Source organism: Somniosus microcephalus, chromosome 30, assembly GCF_052327205.1.
Source record: "Somniosus microcephalus isolate GS21.2 chromosome 30, FLI_Smic_1.0, whole genome shotgun sequence".
In the NCBI taxonomy this organism is placed as follows: Eukaryota; Metazoa; Chordata; class Chondrichthyes; order Squaliformes; family Somniosidae; genus Somniosus; species Somniosus microcephalus.
In genome coordinates this window covers 1470159-1496553 of record NC_141016.1, presented here as the reverse complement: position 1 = coordinate 1496553, position 26395 = coordinate 1470159, and the positions used below count along the sequence as shown (strand labels likewise).

General features: G+C 56.0%; 1 protein-coding gene across 1 annotated transcript in view; it reads right to left on the bottom strand.

Annotated features, from left to right (window-relative positions):
• Positions 1-26395, bottom strand: part of LOC147097851 (calcium-activated potassium channel subunit alpha-1-like) — a 154474-nt gene that overhangs the window by 25820 nt on the left and 102259 nt on the right. Inside the window, exon 21 of the mRNA XM_085970789.1 lies at positions 137-230. Coding sequence (XP_085826915.1) covers positions 137-230 — 94 coding nt within the window. The remainder of the gene's footprint in view (positions 1-136; positions 231-26395) is intronic.

Here is a 26395-nt window from a genome sequence, read left to right as displayed (position 1 = left end):
TCTTAATCTAAATGTACACTCTCGGGAGCCGCAAGCCTACATTTCGTTGTACTGCACTTGTGCACTAACAATGACAATGAAGTTGATTATGATTATTATTATTATAACAGTCGCCAGCCCAACTCTGAGTACCCACCAGCGTCACCTGATTGATGCCCTTTGGCGGGCACCAGTGAAACATGCCGGTGGAGTCCAATTTCACTATCTCTTTAGCTGGCATCGCTTCCATTCTGCAGGATAAAAAAGGAAAATCAGAAGCATGAAGTGACCTTTGCCCCTTGATTCAGAGTGTGACGGGACGTGCCCTCGCCAAGTGTGAACGGAGGTGGGCGCTCGTGTTGGGGTTCAGCAGCGGAGGCCTGCGCCCCACGGTGAGAACCGCGCTTTGAGGGAGCCACTGATGGCGGTGTGGAGAGAAACGCACTGATAACATTGAGCCTCACAAACGTGTCGCTGGGATGTCGAAGTGTCTCCGCGTAGTTTGGAGTTTTGCCTCAACGGGGCACACTGAATCAGAACTTGTGACTTCAGACATAGAAACATAGAAGATAGGAGCAGGAGTAGGCCATTCGGCCCCTCGAGCCTGCTCCGCCATTCAATGAGATCATGGCTGATCATCCAAATTCAGTACCCTGTCCCTGCCTTCTCCCCATATCCCTTTATCCCTTTAGCCTTAAGAAATATATCTAACTCCTTCTTGAATATATTTAATGAATTGGCCTCTACTGCCTTCTGTGGTAGAGAATTCCACAGGTTCACCACTCTCTGGGTGAAGAAATTCCTCCTCATCTCTATCCTAAATGGCTTAACCCTTATCCTTAAACTGTGACCCCTGGTTCTGGACTCCCCGGCCATCGGGAACATCCTTCCTGCATCTAGTCTGTCTAGTCCTGTTAGAATTTTATAAGTTTCAATGAAATCACCTCTCATTCTTCTAAACTCCAGCGAGTATAAGCTCAATCGACCCAATCTCTCCTCATACGTCATTCCTGCCATCCCAGGTATCAGTCTGGTGAATCTTCGCTGCACTCCTTCCATGGCAAGAACATCCTTCCTCAGATAAGGCGACCAAAACTGCACACAATACTCAAGATGTGGTCTCACCAAGGCCCTGTACAACTGCAGCAAGACATCCTTGCTCCTGTACTCAAACCCCCTCGCTACGAAATCCAACATACCATTTGCCTTCTTAACCGCCTGCTGCACCAGGTTGTCGAGGCTGACTCGTCAGTGCAGCACGGAGGGAGGATTATACAAGATTATAGCACAGAAGGAGGCCATTTGGCTCAACATATCAGTGCTGGCTCTTTGTTAGAGCAATCCCAAACTAAACCCACTGCCCCACTCTCTCGCCCCATAGCCCTATATCAATCGAACAACAACTTATATCTATATAGTGTCTTTAACATAGTAATACGCCCCAAGGCGCTTCACAGGAGCGATTATCAGACAAAATTTGACACCAAGCCACATAGGGAGATATTAGGACAGGTGACCAAAAGCTTGGTCAAAGAGGCAGGTTTTAAGGAGCGTCTTAAAGGAGGAAAGAGAGGCGGAGAGGTTTAGGGAGGGAATTCCAGAGCTTAGGGCCCAGGCAGCTGAAGGCACGGCCGCCAATGGTGGGACGATGAAAATTGGGGATACGCAAGAGGCCAGAATTGGAGGAGTGCAGAGATCGTGGGAGGGCTATCTCTGTAATCTCTTACAACCCTCAGTGAATAATACCTTCAGTGGGACTGATGCCAGTTCTTCCCTTCCCCTCCCCCTCTCCGCTGTGGCTCAGTGGGTAGCACACTCGCCTCTGAGTCAGAATACTCCAGAGCCTTGAGCACAAAAACATAGGCTGACACTCCAGTGCAGTACTGAGGGAGCACCGCACTGTCAGAGGGGCAGTACTGAGGGAGCGCCGCACTGTCGGAGGGGCAGTACTGAGGGAGCGCCGCACTGTCGGTGGGGCAGTACTGAGGGAGCGCAGCACTGTCGGAGGGGCAGTACTGAGGGAGTGCCGCACTGTCGGTGGGGCAGTACTGAGGGAGCGCAGCACTGTCGGAGGGGCAGTACTGAGGGAGTGCAGCACTGTCGGAGGGGCAGTACTTAGGGAGCGCCGCACTGTCGGTGGGGCAGTACTGAGGGAGCGCCGCACTGTCAGAGGGGCAGTACTGAGGGAGCGCCGCACTGTCGGTGGGGCAGTACTGAGGGAGCGCCGCACTGTCAGAGGGGCAGTACTGAGGGAGCGCCGCACTGTCAGAGGGGCAGTACTGAGGGAGCACCGCACTGTCGGAGGGGCAGTACTGAGGGAGCGCCGCACTGTCAGAGGGGCAGTACTGAGGGAGCGCCGCACTGTCAGAGGGGCAGTACTGAGGGAGCACCGCACTGTCAGAGGGGCAGTACTGAGGGAGCACCGCACTGTCGGAGGGGCAGTACTGAGGGAGCACCGCACTGTCGGAGGGGCAGTACTGAGGGAGCACCACACTGTCGGAGGGGCAGTACTGAGGGAGCGCAGCACTGTCGGAGGGGCAGTACTGAGGGAGCACCACACTGTCGGAGGGGCAGTACTGAGGGAGCGCAGCACTGTCGGAGGGGCAGTACTGAGGGAGCACAGCACTGTCGGAGGGGCAGTACTGAGGGAGCACCACACTGTCGGAGGGGCAGTACTGAGGGAGCGCAGCACTGTCGGAGGGGCAGTACTGAGGGAGCGCTGCACTGTCGGAGGGGCAGTACTGAGGGAGCGCTGCACTGTCGGAGGGACAGTACTGAGGGAGCACCACACTGTCGGAGGAGCAGTACTGAGGGAGTGCTGCACTGTCGGAGGGTCAGTACTGAGGGAGCGCCGCACTGTCGGAGGGGCAGTACTGAGGGAGTGCCGCACTGTCAGAGGGGCAGTACTGAGGGAGCACCACACTGTCAGAGGGGCAGTACTGAGGGAGCGCCGCACTGTCAGAGGGGCAGTACTGAGGGAGTGCTGCACTGTCGGAGGGGCAGTACTGAGGGAGCACCACACTGTCAGAGGGGCAGTACTGAGGGAGCGCTGCACTGTCAGAGGGGCAGTACTGAGGGAGTGCTGCACTGTCGGAGGGTCAGTACTGAGGGAGCGCCGCACTGTCGGAGGGGCAGTACTGAGGGAGCACCACACTGTCAGAGGGGCAGTACTGAGGGAGCACCACACTGTCAGAGGGGCAGTACTGAGGGAGCGCTGCACTGTGGGAGGGGCAGTACTGAGGGAGTGCTGCACTGTCAGAGGGGCAGTACTGAGGGAGCGCTGCACTGTCGGAGGGGCAGTACTGAGGGAGCACCACACTGTCAGAGGGGCAGTACTGAGGGAGCGCTGCACTGTCGGAGGGGCAGTACTGAGGGAGCGCAGCACTGTCAGAGGGGCAGTACTGAGGGAGCGCCGCACTGTCAGAGGGGCAGTACTGAGGGAGCGCAGCACTGTCGGAGGGTCAGTACTGAGGGAGCGCCGCACTGTCGGAGGGGCAGTACTGAGGGAGCGCTGCACTGTCGGAGGGACAGTACTGAGAGAGCGCCGCACTGTCGGAGGGGCAGTACTGAGGGAGCGCTGCACTGTCGGAGGGGCAGTACTGAGAGAGCGCTGCATTGTCAGAGGGGCAGTACTGAGGGAGCGCCGCACTGTCGGAGGTGCAGTACTGGGGGAGCACCACACTGTCAGAGGGGCAGTACTGAGGGAGCGCAGCACTGTCGGAGGGGCAGTACTGAGGGAGCGCTGCACTGTCGGAGGGGCAGTACTGAGGGAGTGCTGCACTGTCGGAGGGGCAGTACTGAGGGAGCGCTGCACTGTCGGAGGGGCAGTACTGAGGGAGCGCTGCACTGTCGGAGGGGCAGTACTGAGAGAGCGCTGCATTGTCAGAGGGGCAGTACTGAGGGAGCGCCGCACTGTCGGAGGGGCAGTACTGAGGGAGCACCACACTGTCAGAGGGGCAGTACTGAGGGAGCGCAGCACTGTCGGAGGGGCAGTACTGAGGGAGCGCTGCACTGTCGGAGGGGCAGTACTGAGAGAGCGCTGCATTGTCAGAGGGGCAGTACTGAGGGAGCGCCGCACTGTCGGAGGGGCAGTACTGAGGGAGCGCTGCACTGTCGGAGGGGCAGTACTGAGAGAGCGCTGCATTGTCAGAGGGGCAGTACTGAGGGAGCGCCGCACTGTCGGAGGGGCAGTACTGAGGGAGCGCTGCACTGTCGGAGGGGCAGTACTGAGGGAGCGCTGCACTGTCGGAGGGGCAGTACTGAGGGAGCGCTGCACTGTCGGAGGGGCAGTACTGAGGGAGCGCTGCACTGTCGGAGGGGCAGTACTGAGGGAGCACCGCACTGTCGGAGGGGCAGTACTGAGGGAGTGCTGCACTGTCTGAGGGGCCGTCTCTCGGATGAGATGTTAATCCGAGACCCCGTCTGCAATCTCAGGTGGATGTAAAAGATCCCATAGCCCTATTTCAAAGAAGAGCTGGGGAGTTCTCCCCGGTGTCCTGGTCAATATTTATCCCTCAATCAACATAACAAAAACACAGTTTTATTTGGTCATTATCACATTGCTGTTTGTGGGATCTTGCTGTGCGCAAATTGGCGACTATGTTTTGTACATTACTACAGTGACCACACTTCAAAACAAAGTGCTTCATTGGCTGTACGGCGCTTTGGGACGTCCAGTGGTCGTAAAAGGTGTTGTAGAAATGCAAGTCTTTCATTTTTTCTTTCTCCCCTCTCCCCATCTCAGCCCTCTCGCAGATGACCCCGTTCAGGTGATCAGCGACCTCCGCCCTCAGGCCCGAGTGTTGTTCAGAATCAGGTCAGTTTGACCTTCAAGAGTCAATGTGTGCTGCCGTTTGTTTTCCCAGCCAATGAAACGGTTATTTTTGGCACTAACTCTCTATTATGACAAGCATATATTTTACCAGTTGACTAAGCAGAGCCAAAGAGTTAATCCTGCCCCATAACAAAACAGCAGTGATTGAGACACAGGCCCAGCTTAAATGAGGTAAAGAAATGTTATCAAAGTGCGTGCGCGCGACGTGCACAGAGCAGCTAATTTGCAGCAGGTTCTGCCCCACTCCGAGCCTCGGACAGCTGCCTGCTCGCAAATCCATCAATGAGGCCGAGCGAGCAGGGTTTTTATTTGGAGTCGAACTCCGCCTTACCCCCAGATTTACGACCGCCCTTCTGCCCTTTGAAGGACTGAGGAGCATTTCTGTATTTAACATTATTCATTTTTTTTTTGTTTTGTGCGTGTACGGGAGGGACTTTGACAGGCGCTGATCTACAGAACTGGCTTTGGGCCCATCACTTTCCCTTTGCTTAATTAAATTAAGGCTGCGGCCTGTGAAAGAGCTGGAGTCAGGCGGTGCAAACCTTTCCCTTCAGCGTGTGCCAGCAAAAGAAATAAATCCAGCTTGTGCGCAATGGGCCCTTGCTCATGGTCAAGGGGTTCAACTGGGCGAGGGCTTGGAGCCCGGGGCTGCGAGTCTTTCCGTCGCCCTGGTCTGATTGGTTTTGCTTGTTTTCAACTTCCTATGATATCACAAACTGCAACAGTAACAGAAATCTTTGACGGTGGCAGGACATGGTGATAAAGCTGTTAAAGAAGCATCCTGGGCTTTATAAACAGAAGCATAGGGTACAAAAGCAAGGAGGTTACAACACACTGGTTCGGTTCTAACTGGTGTCTGGTGTCCAATTCTGGGCACCACACTTTAGGAAGGATGTCAAGGAGAGGGTGCGGACTGGACCAGGGATGAGGGACTTCAGTGATGTGGAGAGACTGGAGAAGCTGGGATTGTACTCCTTAGAGCAGAGAAGGTTAAGAGGAGATTTAATAGAGATGTTTAAAATCATGAGGGGTTTAGAGCAAATAAAGAGAAACTGTTTCCAGTGGCAGGAGGGTCGGTAACCAGAGGACACAGATTGAAGATAATTGGCAAAAGAGCCAGAGGCGACATGAGGAAACACTTTTTTACTGAATTTGGATGATCAGCCATGATCTCATTGAATGGCGGAGCAGGCTCGAGGGGCCGAATGGCCTACTCCTGCTCCTATCTTCTATGTTTCTATGTTTACGCAGCGAGTTGTTGTGATCTGGAATGCGCTGCCTGAAAGGGCGGTGGAAGCAGATTCAATAGTAACTTTCAAAAGGGAATTGGATAAATACTGGAAGGGGAAAGATTTGCATGGCTCGACCAAAGAGCAGGCTCAGGAACGACGGGCTGAATGGCCTCCTTCTGTGCTACAAGGGGAATGGCACCCGAACAAGCGTGCGGATAGTGCCTATAACTTTAGGGGGTAACAGACAGGGACACTGCCAACGGGCTGTTGTGTGTTGCGTATCAAGCAAACGGAAGAATCCAAAGTGTGCGGACTGACAGCAGTGAGATACACCCCACCCCGCCCCCACCCTTTAATATTGATACATTCCAAATTATCGGTCTTGAGAAGACAACAACAACTTACATTTATACAGCGTCTTTAACATAGTAAAACGTCCCAAGGTGCTTCACAGGAGCGATTATCAAACAAAATTCGACACCGAGCCACATGAGGAGATATTAGGACAGGTGGCCCAAAGCTTGGGCAGAGGGAGGTTTTAAGGAGCATCTTAAAGGAGGAGAGAGAGGCGGAGAGGTTTAGGGAGGGAATTCCAGAGCTCAGGGCCCAGGCAGCTGAAGGCACGGCCGCCAATGGTGGAGCGATTAAAATCGTGAATGTGCAAGAGGCCAGAATTGGAGGAGCGCAGAGATCTCGGGGGGTTGTGGGGCTGGAGGGGGTTACAGAGATAGGGAGGGGGGCGAGGGCCATGGAGGGATTTGAGCAGGAGGATTTGAATTGTAAAAGAGAGGGCTTGGTGGAGGGGTGATTTGTAGGGCCAGGCAGCTGATGGTATCAGAGAGTCGCTAGTCATTGATGATTAAAGCTTTAATGAACTACAGCTGTTGTCAGGGCGATGGAAAATCTCTGCAAAGCTGGGAGGGGGAGGGAAACAGCACAGGCCCAAGAATGTCCGCTGTTAATCTTTCAGCCAGTGATTAATGGCAGCCTACAATAAAACATTAAACTGGCGAGCGGAGTTGTCTTATCAAAGCTCGTGAGTAATTTACAGGATCACAAATCAATCAGCAGGCATCCTGTTCCAAACAGACTCCAGTAACGTTTAAAGAGCAGCTGTCAGAATGGAGGCAGCTCGCTACTAACCCGAGAGACGGAGAGAAGGAAAGAGCTGAAATTTGCCTTGTGAGAGGGCACTTCATCACTCAAGCTTCTGTCGAGCTGCCTTCTTGCCAAGTTTGTAACAGACCCTGTTCACCATTCCCGACTTGAAGACTCTTTGCTGCCTTGCATTCTGGGGCTGAACAAAGTAAATCCGGTGATAAATAAAGGCTACGGGGCCAAGAGCAGAGAAATGGGATTAGGTGGAGAGCTCTTTCAAGGAGCCGGCACAGGCGCGATGGGCTGAATGGCCTCCTTCCGTGATATAAGGTTCTATGATTGCAATTCTTTTCTGTCGCTGAGGGGTGTCTGCCTGAGCATGTCAGTGGGCCATCAGGTCTACTTTGACTGCATAGCGTAGAAAAGTGACGGGTGACAACTATGTGTGCAGGAAGTGTGTCCAGCTGCAGCTCCTAGCAGACCGCATGGCGGCGCTGGAGCTGCGAATGGACTCACTCTGGAGCATACGCGATGCTGAGGATGTTGTGGATAGCACATTCAGTGAGTTGGTCACACCGCAGGTAAAGGCTAGCTCAGACAGTAAATGGGTGACCAAAAGGCAGGGTAAAGGCAGGAAGGTAGTGCAGGAGTCACCTGCGGTCATCTCCCTCCAAAACAGGTTTACCGTTTTGGGTACTGTTGGGGGAGATGACTTATCAGGGGAAGGCACCAGCAGCCAGGTTCAGGGCACCATGACTGGCTCTGCTGCACAGAAGGGCGGGAAAAAGAGGGATAGGGCTATAGTGATAGGGGATTCAATTGTAAGGGGGATAGATAGGAGTTTCTGTGGCCGAGACCGAGACTCCAAGATGGTATGTTGCCTCCCTGGTGCAAGGGTCAAGGATGTCTCGGAGCGGGTGCAGAGCATTCTGAAGGGGGAGGGGGAACAGCCAGTTGTCGTGGTACATGTAGGTACCAACGATGTAGGTAAAAAGAGGGAGGAGGTCCTACAAGCTGAATTTAGGGAGTTAGGAGCTAAATTGAAAAGTAGGACCTCAAAGGTAGTAATCTCTGGATTGCTACCAGTGCCACGAGCTAATAAGTTTAGAGAGAGTAAGATAGATAAGCTAAATACGTGGCTTGAGCAGTGGTGCAAGGGAGAGGGATTTAAATTCTTGAGGCATTGGAACCAGTTCTTGGGGAGGAGTGACCTGTACCAAGGGGACGGTCTACACCTGAACTGTGAGGGAGCCGATGTCCTCGGGGTAATATTTTCTAGGGCGGTTCGGGAGGATTTAAACTAATTTGGCAGGGGGATGGGAACCTAGGTAGTGGAAAAGAGGGAAGTCATATGAAGTCAGAAATAGATGGTAGAAAGGTGAGAAGCAATAAGCAAAGGAGAGAAACACAAAGGGCCAAACTAATTCATAATGAGAGTGTGAAAAAAGCAAGCCTGAAGGCTTTGTATCTTAATGCTAGAAGCATTAGGAACAAGGTGGATGAATTAGTTGTGGAAATAGAGGTAAACAAGTATGATTTGATTGGGATTACAGAAACGTGGCTGCAGGGTGGGCAAGGCTGGGAACTTAACATCCAGGGATATACAATATTTAGGAAGGATCGGCAAAAAGGTAGGGGAGGTGGGGTAGCATTGCTGGTAAAGGAGGGGATTAATGCAATGGAAAGGAAGGATATTAACTCGGATGAAACGGAATCTGTATGGGTAGAAATGAGAAATAGCAAGGGGAGGAAAACGTTAGTGGGTGTGATATATAGGCCTCCAAATAGTAATATGGAGGTGAGGGAAGGCATAAAAAGGGAAATTAGAGAAGCGTGCGATAAGAGCACAGCTGTCATCATGGGTGACTTTAATTTACATATTGATTGGACTACCCAAATTAGTAAAAATTCTGAGGAGGAGGAATTCCTGGAATGTTTTCGGGACGGTTATCTGGACCAATATGTCGAGGAGCCGACTCGAGATCAGGCCATTTTAGACTGGGTATTGTGCAATGAGAAGGGACTTATCAACAATCTTCTTGTACGAGGCCCCTTGGGTCAGAGCGATCATAATATGATCGAGCTCTCAGTCGAGATGGAGAGTGAGGAAATTGAATCAGAGACTAAGGTCCAGAACTTAAATAAAGGGAATTACGAGGGTATGAGACGGGAATTGGGTAAGATTGATTGGGTGGTGTTTCTGGGGGGATTGACAGTGGATAGACAATGGCAAGCATTCAAAGATAGAATGGAAGAATTCCAGAACATGTTTATACCGGTTTGGCATAAAAATAAACCTAAAAAGGTGGCTCAACCGTGGATAACGAGGGAAATTAGGGACAGCATAAAATCAAAAAAAAGGGCATATCAACTGGCAAAAAAAAGCAGCAGACCGGAAGATTGGGGGCAGTACAGGATACAGCAAAAGAGGACAAAGGGATTAATCAGGAAGGGGAAAATAGAATACGAAAGTAAACTTGCAGCAAACATAAAGACAGACTGCAAAAGCTTTTATCGGTATATCAGGAGGAAAAGACTGGTAAAATCCCAAGTCGGTCCCTTGCAGTCCGATTCGGGAGAATATATAATGGAGAATAAGGAAATGGCAGACCAATTAAACTCATACTTTGGTTCTGTATTCACAAAGGAGGACACAAATAACCTCCCAGGAATATCGGCAAACATAGGGACTAATGAGAGGGAGGAGCTGACAGAAATTAGTATCTCTAGGGATATGGTGTTGGGTAAGTTGAGGGGACTGAAGGCCGACAAATCCCCGGGGCCTGATAAACTACATCCTAGGGTACTTAAGGAGGTGGCCCTGGAGATAGCAGATGCTCTAAGGATCATCTTCCGGAACTCCATTGACTCGGGAACAGTACCCGTGGATTGGAGGGTAGCTAATGTTACCCCAATATTTAAAAAGGGGGGTAGAGAGAAAGCAGGGAATTATAGACCAGTAAGCCTTACATCGGTTGTGGGCAAAATGCTAGAGTCCATTATTAAGGATAAAATAGCGGAGCACTTGACAAATGGGGAAAGGATCGGACAGAGTCAACATGGATTTACAAAGGGTAAATCGTGTTTGACTAATCTGCTGGAATTTTTTGAGGAAGTAACTGGTAAAATAGATGGGGGAGAGCCAGTGGATGTGGTGTACCTTGACTTCCAGAAAGCCTTCGATAAGGTTCCACACAAAAGATTATCATGCAAAATTAAGGCTCATGGGATTGGGGGCAAAGTATTAACGTGGATAGAGAACTGGCTGGCGGATAGAAAACAGAGAGTTGGAATAAACGGCTCGTTTTCGGAGTGGCAGGCAGTGACCAGCGGGGTGCCGCAAGGATCTGTCCTGGGACCCCAGCTGTTCACAATATATATAAATGATCTGGATCAGGGAATTGGATGCAATATTTCCAAATTCGCTGACGACACTAAACTAGGAGGAGGGGTGGGCTCTGATGAGGATGTCAGGAGGCTACAGTGCGATTTGGACAGGTTGGGGGAATGGGCGGATACGTGGCAGATGCACTATAATGTGGATAAATGCGAGGTTATCCACTTTGGGGGTAAAAACAGGAGGGTAGATTATTATCTAAATGGCAATAGATTGGGAGATGGGGAAGTGCAGAGGGACCTGGGTGTTCTTGTGCACCAGTCACTGAAGGAGAGCATGCAGGTGCAACAGGCGATTAAGAAGGCAAATGGTATGTTGGCCTTCATATCAAGGGGGTTCGAGTATAGGAATAGGGATACCTTACTACAGCTGTACAAGGTGCTGGTGAGACCGCATCTGGAGTATTGTGTACAGTTTTGGTCGCCCCATCTGCGGAAGGATGTTCTTGCCATGGAAAGAGTGCAGCGGCGATTCACCAGGCTGATACCTGGAATGGCGGGAATGACCTACGAGGAGAGATTGAATAGTTTGGGCTTGTACTCACTGGAGTTTAGAAGATTGAGAGGGGATCTCATCGAAACATATAAAATTATGGCAGGCCTGGACAGGCTGAATTCAGAGAGAATGTTTCCAATGGCAGGGGAGCACAGAACCAGGGGCCACAGTCTAAAAATAGCGGGCAAATCATTTAAAACAGAGATGAGGAAGAATTTCTTCACTCAAAGAGTGGTGAGCCTGTGGAATTCCCTGCCACAGAGGGCTGTGAAGGCTAATTCAATAAATATTTTCAAGAGAGAATTGGATATATTTCTGAAGGCTAAGGGGATTAAGGGTTACGGAGAAAAGGCGGGGACGGGGTACTGAACTGGTAAGATCAGCTAAGATCTCAGACGAAGATCAGCCATGATCTCATTGAATGGCGGAGCAGGCTCGAAGGGCCGAATGGCCTACTCCTGTTCCTATCTCTATGTTTCTATGTGATCTAATCAAGGTGCTTAAGATGTTAAAAGGGGGAGTCCTACCCTGGTTATATAGCCTGGGTCTCCTTAGAACAGAAAAGACTGAGTGAAGATTTGATAGAGGTGTTTAAAATCATGAAGGGGTTTAGATAGAGTAAATAAAGAGAAATTGTTTCCACTGGCAGAAGGGTCGGTAACCAGAGGACACCGACTTAAGGTGATTGGCAAAAGAACCAGAGGCGACATGAGAAAAAACTTTTAACGCAACGAGTGGTTAGGATTTGGAATGCACTGCCTGATCGGGTGGTGGCGACAGATTCAATAGTAGCTTTCAAAAGGGAATTGGATAAATACTCGAACAAGAAAAAATTGCTGAGATATGGGGAAAGAACGAGGGAGGTCTTTGAAAGACCGGGCACAGATTCGATGGGCCGAATGGCCTCTTGCTGTGCTGTAAGATTCTATGATTCTATAATCCAGGCTGACGATCTCAGTGCAGTACTGAGGGAGCACTGCACTGTCGGAGGGCAGTACTGAGGGATCACCGTACTGTTGGAGGGGCAGTACTGAGGGAGCGCTGCACTGTCGGAGGGGCAGTACTGAGGGAGTGCTGCACTGTCGGAGGGCAGTACTGAGGGATCACCGTACTGTTGGAGGGGCAGTACTGAGGGAGCGCTGCACTGTCGGAGGGGCAGTACTGAGGGAGTGCTGCACTGTCGGAGGGCAGTACTGAGGGATCACCGTACTGTTGGAGGGGCAGTACTGAGGGAGCGCTGCACTGTCGGAGGGGCAGTACTGAGGGAGTGCTGCACTGTCGGAGGGCAGTACTGAGGGATCACCGTACTGTTGGAGGGGCAGTACTGAGGGAGCGCTGCACTGTCGGAGGGGCAGTACTCAGGGATCACCGTACTGTCGGAGGGGCAGTACTGAGGGAGCACTGCACTGTCGGAGGGGCAGTACTGAGGGAGCGCTGCGCTGTCGGAGGGGCAGTACTGAGGGAGCGCTGCACTGTCGGAGGGGCAGTACTGAGGGAGTGCTGCAGTGTCGGAGGGGCAGTACTGAGGGATCACCGTACTGTCGGAGGGGCAGTACTGAGGGAGCGCTGCACTGTCGGAGGGGCAGTACTGAGGGATCACCGTGCTGTTGGAGGGGCAGTACTGAGGGAGCGCTGCACTGTCGGAGGGGCATTACTGAGGGATCACCGTACTGTCGGAGGGGCAGTACTGAGGGAGCGCTGCACTGTCGGAGGGGCAGTACTGAGGGAGCACTGCACTGTCAGAGGGGCAGTACTGAGGGAGTGCTGCACTGTCGGAGGGGCAGTACTGAGCGATCACCGTACTGTCGGAGGGGCAGTACTGAGGGAGCGCTGCACTGTCGGAGGGGCAGTACTGAGGGAGTGCTGCACTGTCGGAGGGGCAGTACTGAGGGAGCACTGCACTGTCAGAGGGGCAGTACGGAGGGAGTGCTGCACTGTCGGAGGGGCAGTACTGAGCGATCACCGTACTGTCGGAGGGGCAGTACTGAGGGAGCGCTGCACTGTCGGAGGGGCAGTACTGAGGGAGTGCCGCACTGTCGGAGGGGCAGTGCTGAGGGAGGGCCGCACTGTCGGAGGGGCAGTACTGAGGGAGCGCCGTACTGTCGGAGGAGCAGTACTGAGGGAGCGCTGCACTGTTGGAGGGGCAGTACTGAGGGAGTGCCGCATTGTCGGAGGAGCAGTACTGAGGGAGCGCCGCATTGTCGGAGGGGCAGTACTGAGGGATCACCGTACTGTCGGAGGGGCAGTACTGAGGGAGCGCTGCAGTTTCGGAAGGGCAGTACTGAGGGATCACCGTACTGTCGGAGGGGCAGTACTGAGGGAGCACCGCACTGTCAGAGGGGCAGTACTGAGGGAGCGCCGCACTGTCGGAGGGGCAGTACTGAGGGAGCACCGCACTGTGGGAGGGGCAGTACTGAGGGAGCGCTGCACTGTCGGAGGGGCAGTACTGAGGGAGCGCCGCACTGTGGGAGGGGCAGTACTGAGGGAGCGCCGCACTGTGGGAGGGGCAGTACTGAGGGAGCGCCGCACTGTCGGAGGGGCAGTACTGAGGGAGCGCCGCACTATCGGAGGGGCGGTACTCAGGGAGCGCTGCACTGTCGGAGGGGCGGTACTGAGGGAGCGCTGCACTGTGGGAGGGGCAGTACTGAGGGAGTGCTGCACTGTCGGAGGGGCAGTACTGAGGGAGCACCGCACTGTGGGAGGGGCAGTACTGAGGGAGCACCGCACTTTGGGAGGGGCAGTACTGAGGGAGCGCCGCACTGTCGGAGGGGCAGTACTGAGGGAGCGCCGCACTGTCGGAGGGGCAGTACTGAGGGAGCACCGCACTGTCAGAGGGGCAGTACTGAGGGAGCGCCGCACTGTCGGAGGGGCAGTACTGAGGGAGCGCCGCACTGTGGGAGGGGCAGTACTGAGGGAGCGCTGCACTGTCGGAGGGGCAGTACTGAGGGAGCGCCGCACTGTGGGAGGGGCAGTACTGAGGGAGCGCTGCACTGTCGGAGGGGCAGTGCTGAGGGAGGGCCGCACTGTCGGAGGGGCAGTGCTGAGGGAGCGCCGCACTATCGGAGGGGCGGTACTGAGGGAGCGCTGCACTGTCGGAGGGGCGGTACTGAGGGAGCGCTGCACTGTGGCAGGGGCAGTACTGAGGGAGTGCTGCACTGTCGGAGGGGCAGTACTGAGGGAGCGCCGCACTGTCGGAGGAGCAGTACTGAGGGAGCGCCGCACTGTCGGAGGGGCAGTACTGAGGGAGCGCCGCACTGTCAGAGGGGCAGTACTGAGGGAGCGCTGCACTGTCGGAGGGGCAGTACTGAGGGAGCGCCGCACTGTGGGAGGGGCAGTACTGAGGGAGCGCCGCACTGTGGGAGTGGCAGTACTGAGGGAGCGCCGCACTGTCGGAGGGGCAGTACTGAGGGAGCGCCGCACTATCGGAGGGGCGGTACTGAGGGAGCGCTGCACTGTCGGAGGGGCGGTACTGAGGGAGCGCTGCACTGTGGAAGGGGCAGTACTGAGGGAGTGCTGCACTGTCGGAGGGGCAGTACTGAGGGAGCGCCGCACTGTGGGAGGGGCAGTACTGAGGGAGCACCGCACTTTGGGAGGGGCAGTACTGAGGGAGCGCCACACTGTCGGAGGGGCAGTACTGAGGGAGCGCCGCACTGTCGGAGGGGCAGTACTGAGGGAGCACCGCACTGTCGGAGGGGCAGTACTGAGGGAGCGCCGCACTGTCGGAGGGGCAGTACTGAGGGAGCGCTGCACTGTCGGAGCGGCAGTACTGAGGGAGCGCCGCACTGTGGGAGGGGCAGTACTGAGGGAGCGCCGCACTGTGGGAGGGGCAGTACTGAGGGAGCGCCGCACTGTCGGAGGGGCAGTACTGAGGGAGCGCCGCACTATCGGAGGGGCGGTACTGAGGGAGCGCCGCACTGTGGGAGGGGCAGTACTGAGGGAGTGCCGCACTGTCGGAGGGGCAGTGCTGAGGGAGGGCCTCACTGTCGGAGGGCTAGTACTGAGGGAGCGCCGCATTGTCAGAGGGGCAGTACTGAGGGATCACCGTACTGTCGGAGGGGCAGTACTGAGGGAGCGCTGCAGTTTCGGAAGGGCAGTACTGAGGGATCACCGTACTGTCGGAGGGGCAGTACTGAGGGAGCGCCGCACTGTCAGAGGGGCAGTACTGAGGGAGCGCCGCACTGTCGGAGGGGCAGTACTGAGGGAGCACCGCACTGTGGGAGGGGCAGTACTGAGGGAGCGCTGCACTGTCGGAGGGGCAGTGCTGAGGGAGGGCCGCACTGTCGGAGGGGCAGTACTGAGGGAGCGCCGCACTATCGGAGGGGCGGTACTGAGGGAGCGCTGCAATGTCAGAGGGGCGGTACTGAGGGAGCGCTGCACTGTGGGAGGGGCAGTACTGAGGGAGTGCTGCACTGTCGGAGGGGCAGTACTGAGGGAGCGCCGCACTGTGGGAGGGGCAGTGCTGAGGGAGCACCGCACTTTGGGAGGGGCAGTACTGAGGGTGCGCCACACTGTCGGAGGGGCAGTACTGAGGGAGCGCCGCACTGTCGGAGGGGCAGTACTGAGGGAGCGCCGCACTGTCGGAGGGGCAGTACTGAGGGAGCGCCGCACTGTCAGAGGGGCAGTACTGAGGGAGCGCCGCACTGTCGGAGGGGCAGTACTGAGGGAGCACCGCACTGTGGGAGGGGCAGTACTGAGGGAGCGCCGCACTGTGGGAGGGGCAGTACTGAGGGAGCGCCGCACTGTCGGAGGGGCAGTACTGAGGGAGCGCCGCACTATCGGAGGGGCGGTACTGAGGGAGCGCCGCACTGTGGGAGGGGCAGTACTGAGGGAGTGCCGCACTGTCGGAGGGGCAGTGCTGAGGGAGAGCCGCACTGTCGGAGGGGCAGTACTGAGGGAGCGCCGTACTGTCGGAGGAGCAGTACTGAGGGAGCGCTGCACTGTTGGAGGGGCAGTACTGAGGGAGTGCCGCATTGTCGGAGGAGCAGTACTGAGGGAGCGCCGCACTGTCGGAGGGGCGGTACTGAGGGAGCGCTGCACTGTGGGAGGGGCAGTACTGAGGGAGTGCTGCACTGTTGGAGGGGCAGTACTTAGGGAGCGCCGCACTGTGGGAGGGGCAGTACTGAGGGAGCACCGCACTGTGGGAGGGGCAGTACTGAAGGAGCGCCGCACTGTCGGAGGGGCAGTACTGAGGGAGCGCTGCACTGTGGGAGGGGCAGTACTGAGGGAGCGCTGCACTGTCGGAGGGGCAGTACTGAGGGAGCGCCGCACTGTGGGAGGGGCAGTACTGAGGGAGCGCTGCACTGTCGGAGGGGCAGTACTGAGGGAGTGCTGCACTGTCGGAGGGCAGTACTGAGGGATCACCGTACTGTTGGAGGGGCAGTACTGAGGGAGCGCTGCACTGTCGGAGGGGCAGTACTCAGGGATCACCGTACTGTCGGAGGGGCAGTACTGAGGGAGCACTGCACTGTCGGAGGGGCAGTACTGAGGGAGCGCTGCGCTGTCGGAGGGGCAGTACTGAGGGAGCGCTGCACTGTCGGAGGGGCAGTACTCAGGGATCACCGTACTGTCGGAGGGGCAGTACTGAGGGAGCACTGCACTGTCGGAGGGGCAGTACTGAGGGAGCGCTGCGCTGTCGGAGGGGCAGTACTGAGGGAGCGCTGCACTGTCGGAGGGGCAGTACTGAGGGAGTGCTGCAGTGTCGGAGGGGCAGTACTGAGGGATCACCGTACTGTCGGAGGGGCAGTACTGAGGGAGCGCTGCACTGTCGGAGGGGCAGTACTGAGGGATCACCGTGCTGTTGGAGGGGCAGTACTGAGGGAGCGCTGCACTGTCGGAGGGGCATTACTGAGGGATCACCGTACTGTCGGAGGGGCAGTACTGAGGGAGCGCTGCACTGTCGGAGGGGCAGTACTGAGGGAGCACTGCACTGTCAGAGGGGCAGTACTGAGGGAGTGCTGCACTGTCGGAGGGGCAGTACTGAGCGATCACCGTACTGTCGGAGGGGCAGTACTGAGGGAGCGCTGCACTGTCGGAGGGGCAGTACTGAGGGAGTGCTGCACTGTCGGAGGGGCAGTACTGAGGGAGCACTGCACTGTCAGAGGGGCAGTACGGAGGGAGTGCTGCACTGTCGGAGGGGCAGTACTGAGCGATCACCGTACTGTCGGAGGGGCAGTACTGAGGGAGCGCTGCACTGTCGGAGGGGCAGTACTGAGGGAGTGCCGCACTGCCGGAGGGGCAGTGCTGAGGGAGGGCCGCACTGTCGGAGGGGCAGTACTGAGGGAGCGCCGTACTGTCGGAGGAGCAGTACTGAGGGAGCGCTGCACTGTTGGAGGGGCAGTACTGAGGGAGTGCCGCATTGTCGGAGGAGCAGTACTGAGGGAGCGCCGCATTGTCGGAGGGGCAGTACTGAGGGATCACCGTACTGTCGGAGGGGCAGTACTGAGGGAGCGCTGCAGTTTCGGAAGGGCAGTACTGAGGGATCACCGTACTGTCGGAGGGGCAGTACTGAGGGAGCACCGCACTGTCAGAGGGGCAGTACTGAGGGAGCGCCGCACTGTCGGAGGGGCAGTACTGAGGGAGCACCGCACTGTGGGAGGGGCAGTACTGAGGGAGCGCTGCACTGTCGGAGGGGCAGTACTGAGGGAGCGCCGCACTGTGGGAGGGGCAGTACTGAGGGAGCGCCGCACTGTGGGAGGGGCAGTACTGAGGGAGCGCCGCACTGTCGGAGGGGCAGTACTGAGGGAGCGCCGCACTATCGGAGGGGCGGTACTCAGGGAGCGCTGCACTGTCGGAGGGGCGGTACTGAGGGAGCGCTGCACTGTGGGAGGGGCAGTACTGAGGGAGTGCTGCACTGTCGGAGGGGCAGTACTGAGGGAGCACCGCACTGTGGGAGGGGCAGTACTGAGGGAGCACCGCACTTTGGGAGGGGCAGTACTGAGGGAGCGCCGCACTGTCGGAGGGGCAGTACTGAGGGAGCGCCGCACTGTCGGAGGGGCAGTACTGAGGGAGCACCGCACTGTCAGAGGGGCAGTACTGAGGGAGCGCCGCACTGTCGGAGGGGCAGTACTGAGGGAGCGCCGCACTGTCGGAGGGGCAGTGCTGAGGGAGCGCCGCACTATCGGAGGGGCGGTACTGAGGGAGCGCGGCACTGTCCGAGGGGCGGTACTGAGGGAGCGCTGCACTGTGGGAGGGGCAGTACTGAGGGAGTGCTGCACTGTCGGAGGGGCAGTACTGAGGGAGCACCGCACTTTGGGAGGGGCAGTACTGAGGGAGCGCCACACTGTCGGAGGGGCAGTACTGAGGGAGCGCCGCACTGTCGGAGAGGCAGTACTGAGGGAGCGCCGCACTGTCGGAGGGGCAGTACTGAGGGAGCGCCGCACTGTCGGAGGGGCAGTACTGAGGGAGCACCGCACTGTGGGCGTGGCAGTACTGAGGGAGCACCGCACTGTGGGAGGGGCAGTACTGAGGGAGCGCTGCACTGTCGGAGGGGCAGTGCTGAGGGAGGGCCGCACTGTCGGAGGGGCAGTGCTGAGGGAGCGCCGCACTATCGGAGGGGCGGTACTGAGGGAGCGCTGCACTGTCGGAGGGGCGGTACTGAGGGAGCGCTGCACTGTGGCAGGGGCAGTACTGAGGGAGTGCTGCACTGTCGGAGGGGCAGTACTGAGGGAGCGCCGCACTGTCGGAGGAGCAGTACTGAGGGAGCGCCGCACTGTCGGAGGGGCAGTACTGAGGGAGCGCCGCACTGTCAGAGGGGCAGTACTGAGGGAGCGCTGCACTGTCGGAGGGGCAGTACTGAGGGAGCGCCGCACTGTGGGAGGGGCAGTACTGAGGGAGCGCCGCACTGTGGGAGTGGCAGTACTGAGGGAGCGCCGCACTGTCGGAGGGGCAGTACTGAGGGAGCGCCGCACTATCGGAGGGGCGGTACTGAGGGAGCGCTGCACTGTCGGAGGGGCGGTACTGAGGGAGCGCTGCACTGTGGAAGGGGCAGTACTGAGGGAGTGCTGCACTGTCGGAGGGGCAGTACTGAGGGAGCGCCGCACTGTGGGAGGGGCAGTACTGAGGGAGCACCGCACTTTGGGAGGGGCAGTACTGAGGGAGCGCCACACTGTCGGAGGGGCAGTACTGAGGGAGCGCCGCACTGTCGGAGGGGCAGTACTGAGGGAGCGCCGCACTGTGGGAGGGGCAGTACTGAGGGAGCACCGCACTTTGGGAGGGGCAGTACTGAGGGAGCGCCACACTGTCGGAGGGGCAGTACTGAGGGAGCGCCGCACTGTCGGAGGGGCAGTACTGAGGGAGCACCGCACTGTCGGAGGGGCAGTACTGAGGGAGCGCCGCACTGTCGGAGGGGCAGTACTGAGGGAGCGCTGCACTGTCGGAGCGGCAGTACTGAGGGAGCGCCGCACTGTGGGAGGGGCAGTACTGAGGGAGCGCCGCACTGTGGGAGAGGCAGTACTGAGGGAGCGCCGCACTGTCGGAGGGGCAGTACTGAGGGAGCGCCGCACTATCGGAGGGGCGGTACTGAGGGAGCGCTGCACTGTGGGAGGGGCAGTACTGAGGGAGTGCTGCACTGTTGGAGGGGCAGTACTTAGGGAGCACCGCACTGTGGGAGGGGCAGTACTGAAGGAGCGCCGCACTGTCGGAGGGGCAGTACTGAGGGAGCGCTGCACTGTGGGAGGGGCAGTACTGAGGGAGCGCTGCACTGTCGGAGGGGCAGTACTGAGGGAGCGCCGCACTGTGGGAGGGGCAGTACTGAGGGAGCGCCGCACTGTCGGAGGGGCAGTACTGAGGGAGTGCCGCACTGTGGGAGGGGCAGTACTGAGGGAGCGCCGCACTGTGGGAGGGGCAGTACTGAGGGAGTGCCGCACTGTGGGAGGGGCAGTACTGAGGGAGTGCCGCACTGTCGGAGGGGCAGTACTGAGGGAGCGCCGCACTGTCGGAGGGGCAGTACTGAGGGAGCGCCGCACTGTGGGAGGGGCAGTACTGAGGGAGCGCCGCACTGTGGGAGGGGCAGTACTGAGGGAGAGCCGCACTGTGGGAGGGGCAGTACTGAGGGAGCGCCGCACTGTGGGAGGGGCAGTACTGAGGGAGCGCCGCACTGTGGGAGGGGCAGTACTGAGGGAGCGCCACACTGTGGGAGGGGCAGTACTGAGGGAGTGCCGCACTGTCGGAGAGGCAGTACTGAGGGAGCGCCGCACTGTCGGAGGGGCAGTACTGAGGGAGCACCGCACTGTGGGAGGGGCAGTACTGAGGGAGTGCCGCACTGTCGGAGGGGCAGTACTGAGGGAGCGCCGCACTGTGGGAGGGGCAGTACTGAGGGAGCGCCGCACTGTGGGAGGGGCAGTACTGAGGGAGCGCCGCACTGTGGGAGGGGTAGTACTGAGGGAGTGCCGCACTGTCGGAGGGGCAGTACTGAGGGAGCGCCGCACTGTCGGAGGGGCAGTACTGAGGGAGCGCCGCACTGTGGGAGGGGCAGTACTGAGGGAGCGCCGCACTGTCGGAGGGGCAGTACTGAGGGAGCACCGCACTGTGGGAGGGGCAGTACTGAGGGAGCGCTGCACTGTCGGAGGGGCAGTACTGAGGGAGCGCCGCATTGTGGGAGGGGCCATCGTTTGGGTGAGAAGTTAAACCCAGGTCCCGTCTGACCTCTCAGGTGGAAGTTAAAGATCCCCTGGCACTATTTTGAAGAAGAGCAGGGGAGTATCGCCAACATTCCTCCCACAAGCAGAAGCAGATTAGCCGGTTGTTTAACTCACTTGCTGTGTGTGGGATCTTGCTGTGCGCATATTGGCTGCTGCGTTTCCTACATTACAACAGTGACTACACTTCAAAAGTACTTCATTGACTGTGAAGCGCTTTGGGACGTCCTGAGGTTGTGAAAGTTGCTGGATAAACGAAAGCATGTTCTTTCTCACTAAATCTCACCACTTGTCAGACTTTAAAACACCGTGCACCCTGCGAGATATATCATTTCATCCGACTTTCCAATGCACCAAGTCTTGTCTGAACTGATTGGATTAAACCGGCCTGGTTGGGGGTAGATCTGGCTTCTGATGTCAATGCATCTCTCCACGCCCCCCCCCCCGCCTCCCCAAGAGCTAGAAGGAACATTGTGTTCAGTCTCCCCCTGCGCCTCACGGGCTAGTCTTCGCGAGGCAAATGCTTTCCCTGTAAAGTAGAATTCTAACACTGATCCTTGTCAGTCAAATCGCCCGAGGCATGAGCTATTTGAAAATTCAACACCCCTTCCCCTGCTCCCCCCTTCCTATTTTATGCTCGATTATCTGAAGACACCAATCTATTTGGTGTGCAGAATAACGCCAGATAAAAGTGTTTGAAAGCGCTCCAAGGGTTTCTGGGATGTGGGTTGAAGACAGCATTGAATCCCAACGGATGATTTATTTCGTGTTCCTAATCTTTTTACTGAGTCATCGCTCAGACGCTTCCCGGTGACAGATCTTAATAATAATGACCCCTGGAGCAAGTTATGGTCCCAGCTATAGAAACATTGATCAAAGTGGCAATGCAAGTAAATGAAATACCACAGGCAATAATGCTACATGTTTAAGACAGCAATCGGTTACTAAATGCGATTTGCTCCGTCTCCCTGTCTATTTTTTGGAACGCTGCACTGTGAAGTCCTCTTGTGATTTATTGAGACGGAAATTGAGATGCATCTTTTCCTGCCCTTTTCTGCCTTGTTCCACACAAACTGAGACTTGCATCAATACAGCACCTTTCAGAGCCTCAGGACGTCCCAAAGCCTTTCACAGCCATTGAAGTACTTTTGAAGTGTTGTCACCTGTCCCGTCTTGATCCAAAAATATATCAGCTGCCAGTACTGAGGGAGCGCTGCACTTTCGGAGGTGCCAATAGATGAGACGTTAAACCGAGGCCCCGTCTGCTCTCTCAGGTGACTGTAAAAGATCCCATGGCCACTGTTGGAAGAAGAGCAGGGAAGATGTCCTGGCCAACATTCCTCTTTCAGCCAACAAAAAGCAGATTATCTGGTCATTCATCTCATTTGCTGTTTGTGGGATCTTGCAGTGCACAAATCGGCTCTCACATTTACCGACAAACCAGCAGTGACTGCACTTCAAAAGTACTTCATTGGTTGTGACGTGTTTTTGGAATGTGACTGAGGCTGTGAAAGGCGCTGTAGAAATGCAAGGTTTTTTTAAAATTAAAAATGTTACATCTGCACGCGCTTCCTGTTGTCGTGTTTCGGTCCGTCTTTAGAATGGGAGCTTCCTAGGTAAACATGTCACGCTGCAATTGCACTCTCCCGCCAGTGGTGGCGCTGCAGTGCCTCACTTGTGTTTCCCACAGCTCCTCAGCCTCCACTGCGGTGAGACACCTCTGCTCCAACCAACCCTGCTTCCGAAATTGCTGCACGCTTTGCTATTTAACTGCAAATAATATCAAGACTGATCAGGATGGGGCTCTTATCTCTAGAACAGGAAAGGCTGAGGGGTGGTCTGATCGAGGTCTTTAATATTACGAAGGGGTTTGAAAGGGTAAACGTAGAGAAGTTGTTTCCACTTGCGGGGGGGAACTAGGGGCCATCAATATAAGATCGTCACTAATAAATCCAACAGGGAATTCAGGAGAAACCTCTTTACCCAGAGAGTGCTGAGAATGTGGAACTCGCTCCCACAGGGAGTGGTTGAGGCGAATAGTATAGATGCATTTAAGGGGAAGCTCGATAAACGCAGGAGGGAGAAAGGAATAGAAGGATATGCTGATGGGGTGAGATGAAGAGGAGTGGGAGGAGGCTCGTGTGGAGCAGAAACACCGGCACGGACCAGTGGGGCCGAATGTCCTGTTTCTGTGCTGTAAATTCTATGTAAATCAAAGTATTATATAAAAATGGAGACTGGGTTACATCTGGGCGCTCTGGTCCAGTTATCACCCCTGACCTGTGACCTCGCTTCACCTGAAGGTTACACTCGGTCTCAGCTCCCACAGTGCAACGGCACGGGAGGTCGACGAGCTCGCTGAAACAAAAGTGACGCACAAAGTATCCCGGGCGCCCGGGAAGTTTAGCCCAGATTCAACTTCCGATTCACGAGGGAAGGACTTCCCAGAAGAGGCAGCATTCCTCATTTCGGAGTGTTCTCTGCGAGAGAAAGTTGAAATTACCTCTGGGGAAAGGGTGAGTCTGGGACTTTCTCCTGTTCCAAATTGCCTTCATAATTCATTTGACTATTTAAAAAAAAAAAAATGCCTGTTCATCTTTCAGTGATGAGTTGTTTGTATTTAGTAAGTCAAGTGCTTCTCATCCTTCAAAGCTTCTAACTTCATATTGAGGAATAAATCAGCTATAATTGCAGTGTCCGACAACCAGCTCAACGGGATGAGGCCTAATTGGGCATGGACAATGGCCAATACCCGGGAGTTTGGCGAGCAATTTATCACCAAGGATATATCGGCCTTGGAGGGGGGGCAGCGCAGATTCACCGGAATGATACCAGGGCTAAAAGGGTTAAATAATGAGGACAGGTTGCACAGACTGGGCTGGTGTTTAGAAGGTGGAATCGGGGAATATGGAGATTGGACAGGAAAGTGGAGTTGAGGTTGACGATCAGCCATGATCTTATTGAATGGCGGAGCAGGCTCGAGGGGCTGTATGGCCTCCTCATGCTCTTAATTCTTATGTTCTTATGCAGGGGTGATCTAATCGAGGCGATTAAAACAATTACAGGATTCGACAGGGTAGAGAGAGAGAAACTGTTTCCTCTGGTGGGGGGAGTCCAGAACAAGGGGGCAGAACCTTAAAATTAGAGCCAGGCCGTTCAGGGGTGATGTCAGGAAGCACTTCTTCACACAAAGGTTAGTGGAAATCTGGAACTCTCTCCCTCAAAAGGCCGTGGAGGCTGGGGGTCAATTGGAGCCTCGAGACTGAGATTGATAGATTTTTGTTGGGTAAGGGTATCGAGGGATACGGAACCAAGGCGGGGAAATGGGGATGAAGCGCAGATCAGCCATGATCTGATTGAATGGCGGAGCAGGCTCGAGGGGCTGAATGGCCTCCTCCTGTTCCTCTGAAGGGTTTAGTACTCGGAGAGATGCCAGACACAGTTTAACCTCTGGGTGGGGGTGGGCGGGGCAATAGGACCAGTGCGGTAGAAAATTCTACACCCTAAGTATAATGCCTACACCTTCCACCCCTAATGAGCAGATTCAGCATTTACCCCTGTCCCAGGAACCGCCCCAGCTTCCCATACAGACCCTCCAACACCGATTTAGGCTGTGACCCTTTGCACAGCCAGAATGCACTGTTAATGGACTGGAGGGATGGGCTTCGATGGGAGAGTTCGGGGACTAGAGGGATGGGCTTCGATAGGAGAGTTCGGGGACTAGAGGGATGGGCTTCGATGGGAGAGTTAGGGGACCAGAGGGATGGGCTTTGATGGGAGAGTTAGGGGACTAGAGGGATGGGCTTTGATGGGAGAGTTAGGGGACTAGAGGGATGGGCTTCAATGGGAGAGTTAGGGGACCAGAGGGATGGGCTTTGATGGGAGAGTTAGGGGACTAGAGGGATGGGCTTTGATGGGAGAGTTAGGGGACTAGAGGGATGGGCTTCGATGGGAGAGTTAGGAGACTAGAGGGATGGGCTTCGATGGGAGAGTTCGGGGACTAGAGGGATGGGCTTCGATGGGAGAGTTAGGGGACCAGAGGGATGGGCTTCGATGGGAGAGTTAGGGGACCAGAGGGATGGGCTTCGATGGGAGAGTTCGGGTACTGGAGGGATGGGCTTCGATGGGAGAGTTAGGGGACTGGAGGGATGGGCTTCGATGGGAGAGTTAGGGGACTAGATGGATGGGCTTCGATGGGTGAGTTAGGGGACTAGAGGGATGTGATGCGCTATCAATTACTCATAAAAGACTGAGAGTTAAGAGAGTAACTAAAGGCTTTTATTAGCAAAGAACAGAGCATGCCTCTCGTGGTTGACTGGCTTCCAAGAAGGCAGGGGGCTGCAGGTCAATCACCTTTATACCTGGGCCTGTGTGGGTGGAGCCAGCCGAGACATGTTGAGGCATGCATAGGTACAACAGTGTGTAACAACAACAACAACAACAACAGTGGTTTACCACATTCACCCCTTGTTTAAAATTGAGTCCGGCGGGGTGAAGTGTACTAAAGGTTCGTGTAAGTAAGTCTATCAGGTGGCTTTGTATGCCGTCCTGATCGTCGTGGTGGCGGCGGTGATGGTGCAGCATCCAACGTTGAGTCTGGCGTCTCATTGAGTGGTTGGGTGGTCAATGACGGGTCCTGGGGCTGCGGCATGCCGTCTAGCGGGGTTGGGTTGTGGGTAGTGGTGGATGGCAATGGTCGTGTTTCAGGGGCACCCAAAGGTGCGAGATCTCGTGTGGGGGCTGTGTCCTCCCACCCGTCCGGGTACGCTACGTAAGCGTACTGGGGGTAGGCGTGGGTAGTGGTGGATGGCGAGGGGGGTGTTTCGGGAGCACCCGAAGGTGCGAGGTCTCGTATGGAGACTGTGTCCTCCCGCCCGTCCGGGTACACCACGTAAGCATACTGAGGGTTGGCATGGAGGAGGCTCACCCTCTCGACCAGGGGGTCCGTCTTATGGGACCTCACGTGCTTCCGCAGTAGGACGGGTCCTGGAGAAGTCAGCCATGTCGGTAACGAGGTCCCCGATGTGGACTTCCTGGGGAAGGAGAACATTCTCTCGTGAGGGGTAGCATTGGTGGCTGTACAGAGCAGTGACCGAATGGAATGGAGCGCCGCAGGGAGGACTTCCTGCCAGCGAGAGGTCGGAAGGCCCTTAGATTTCAAGTTTAAAAGGACTGCCTTCCAGACCGTCGCATTCTCCCTTTCCACCTGGCCATTCCCCCGGGGGTTGTAGCTGGTGGTCCTGCTTGTAGCGATACCTCTCGAGAGCAGGTACTGCCGGAGTTCGTCGCTCATAAAGGATGAGCCCCTGTCGCTATGAATATAGCTAGGGAAACCGAACAAGGCGAAGAGGTCATTCAGACATTTAATGACCGTGGTACTGGTCATGTCTGAGCAAGGGATGGCAAACGGGAAACGGGAGTACTCATCAATTATGTTGAGGAAGTACACATTGCGGTCGGAGGAGGGGAGGGGCCCTTTAAAATCGACGCTCAGCCGTTCAAAGGGGCGCGTGGCTTTGATCAGGCTTGCTCTGTCTGGCCTATAAAAATGCGGTTTGCACTCGGCACAGATTTGGCAGTTCCTGGTCATGGTCCTGACCTCCTCGATGGAGTAGGGCAGGTTACGGGATTTGATGAAGTGAAAAAACCTGGTGACCCCCGGGTGGCAGAGGTCATTGTGGAGGGTCTTCAGTCTATCGACCTGCGCGTTGGCGCATGTACCACG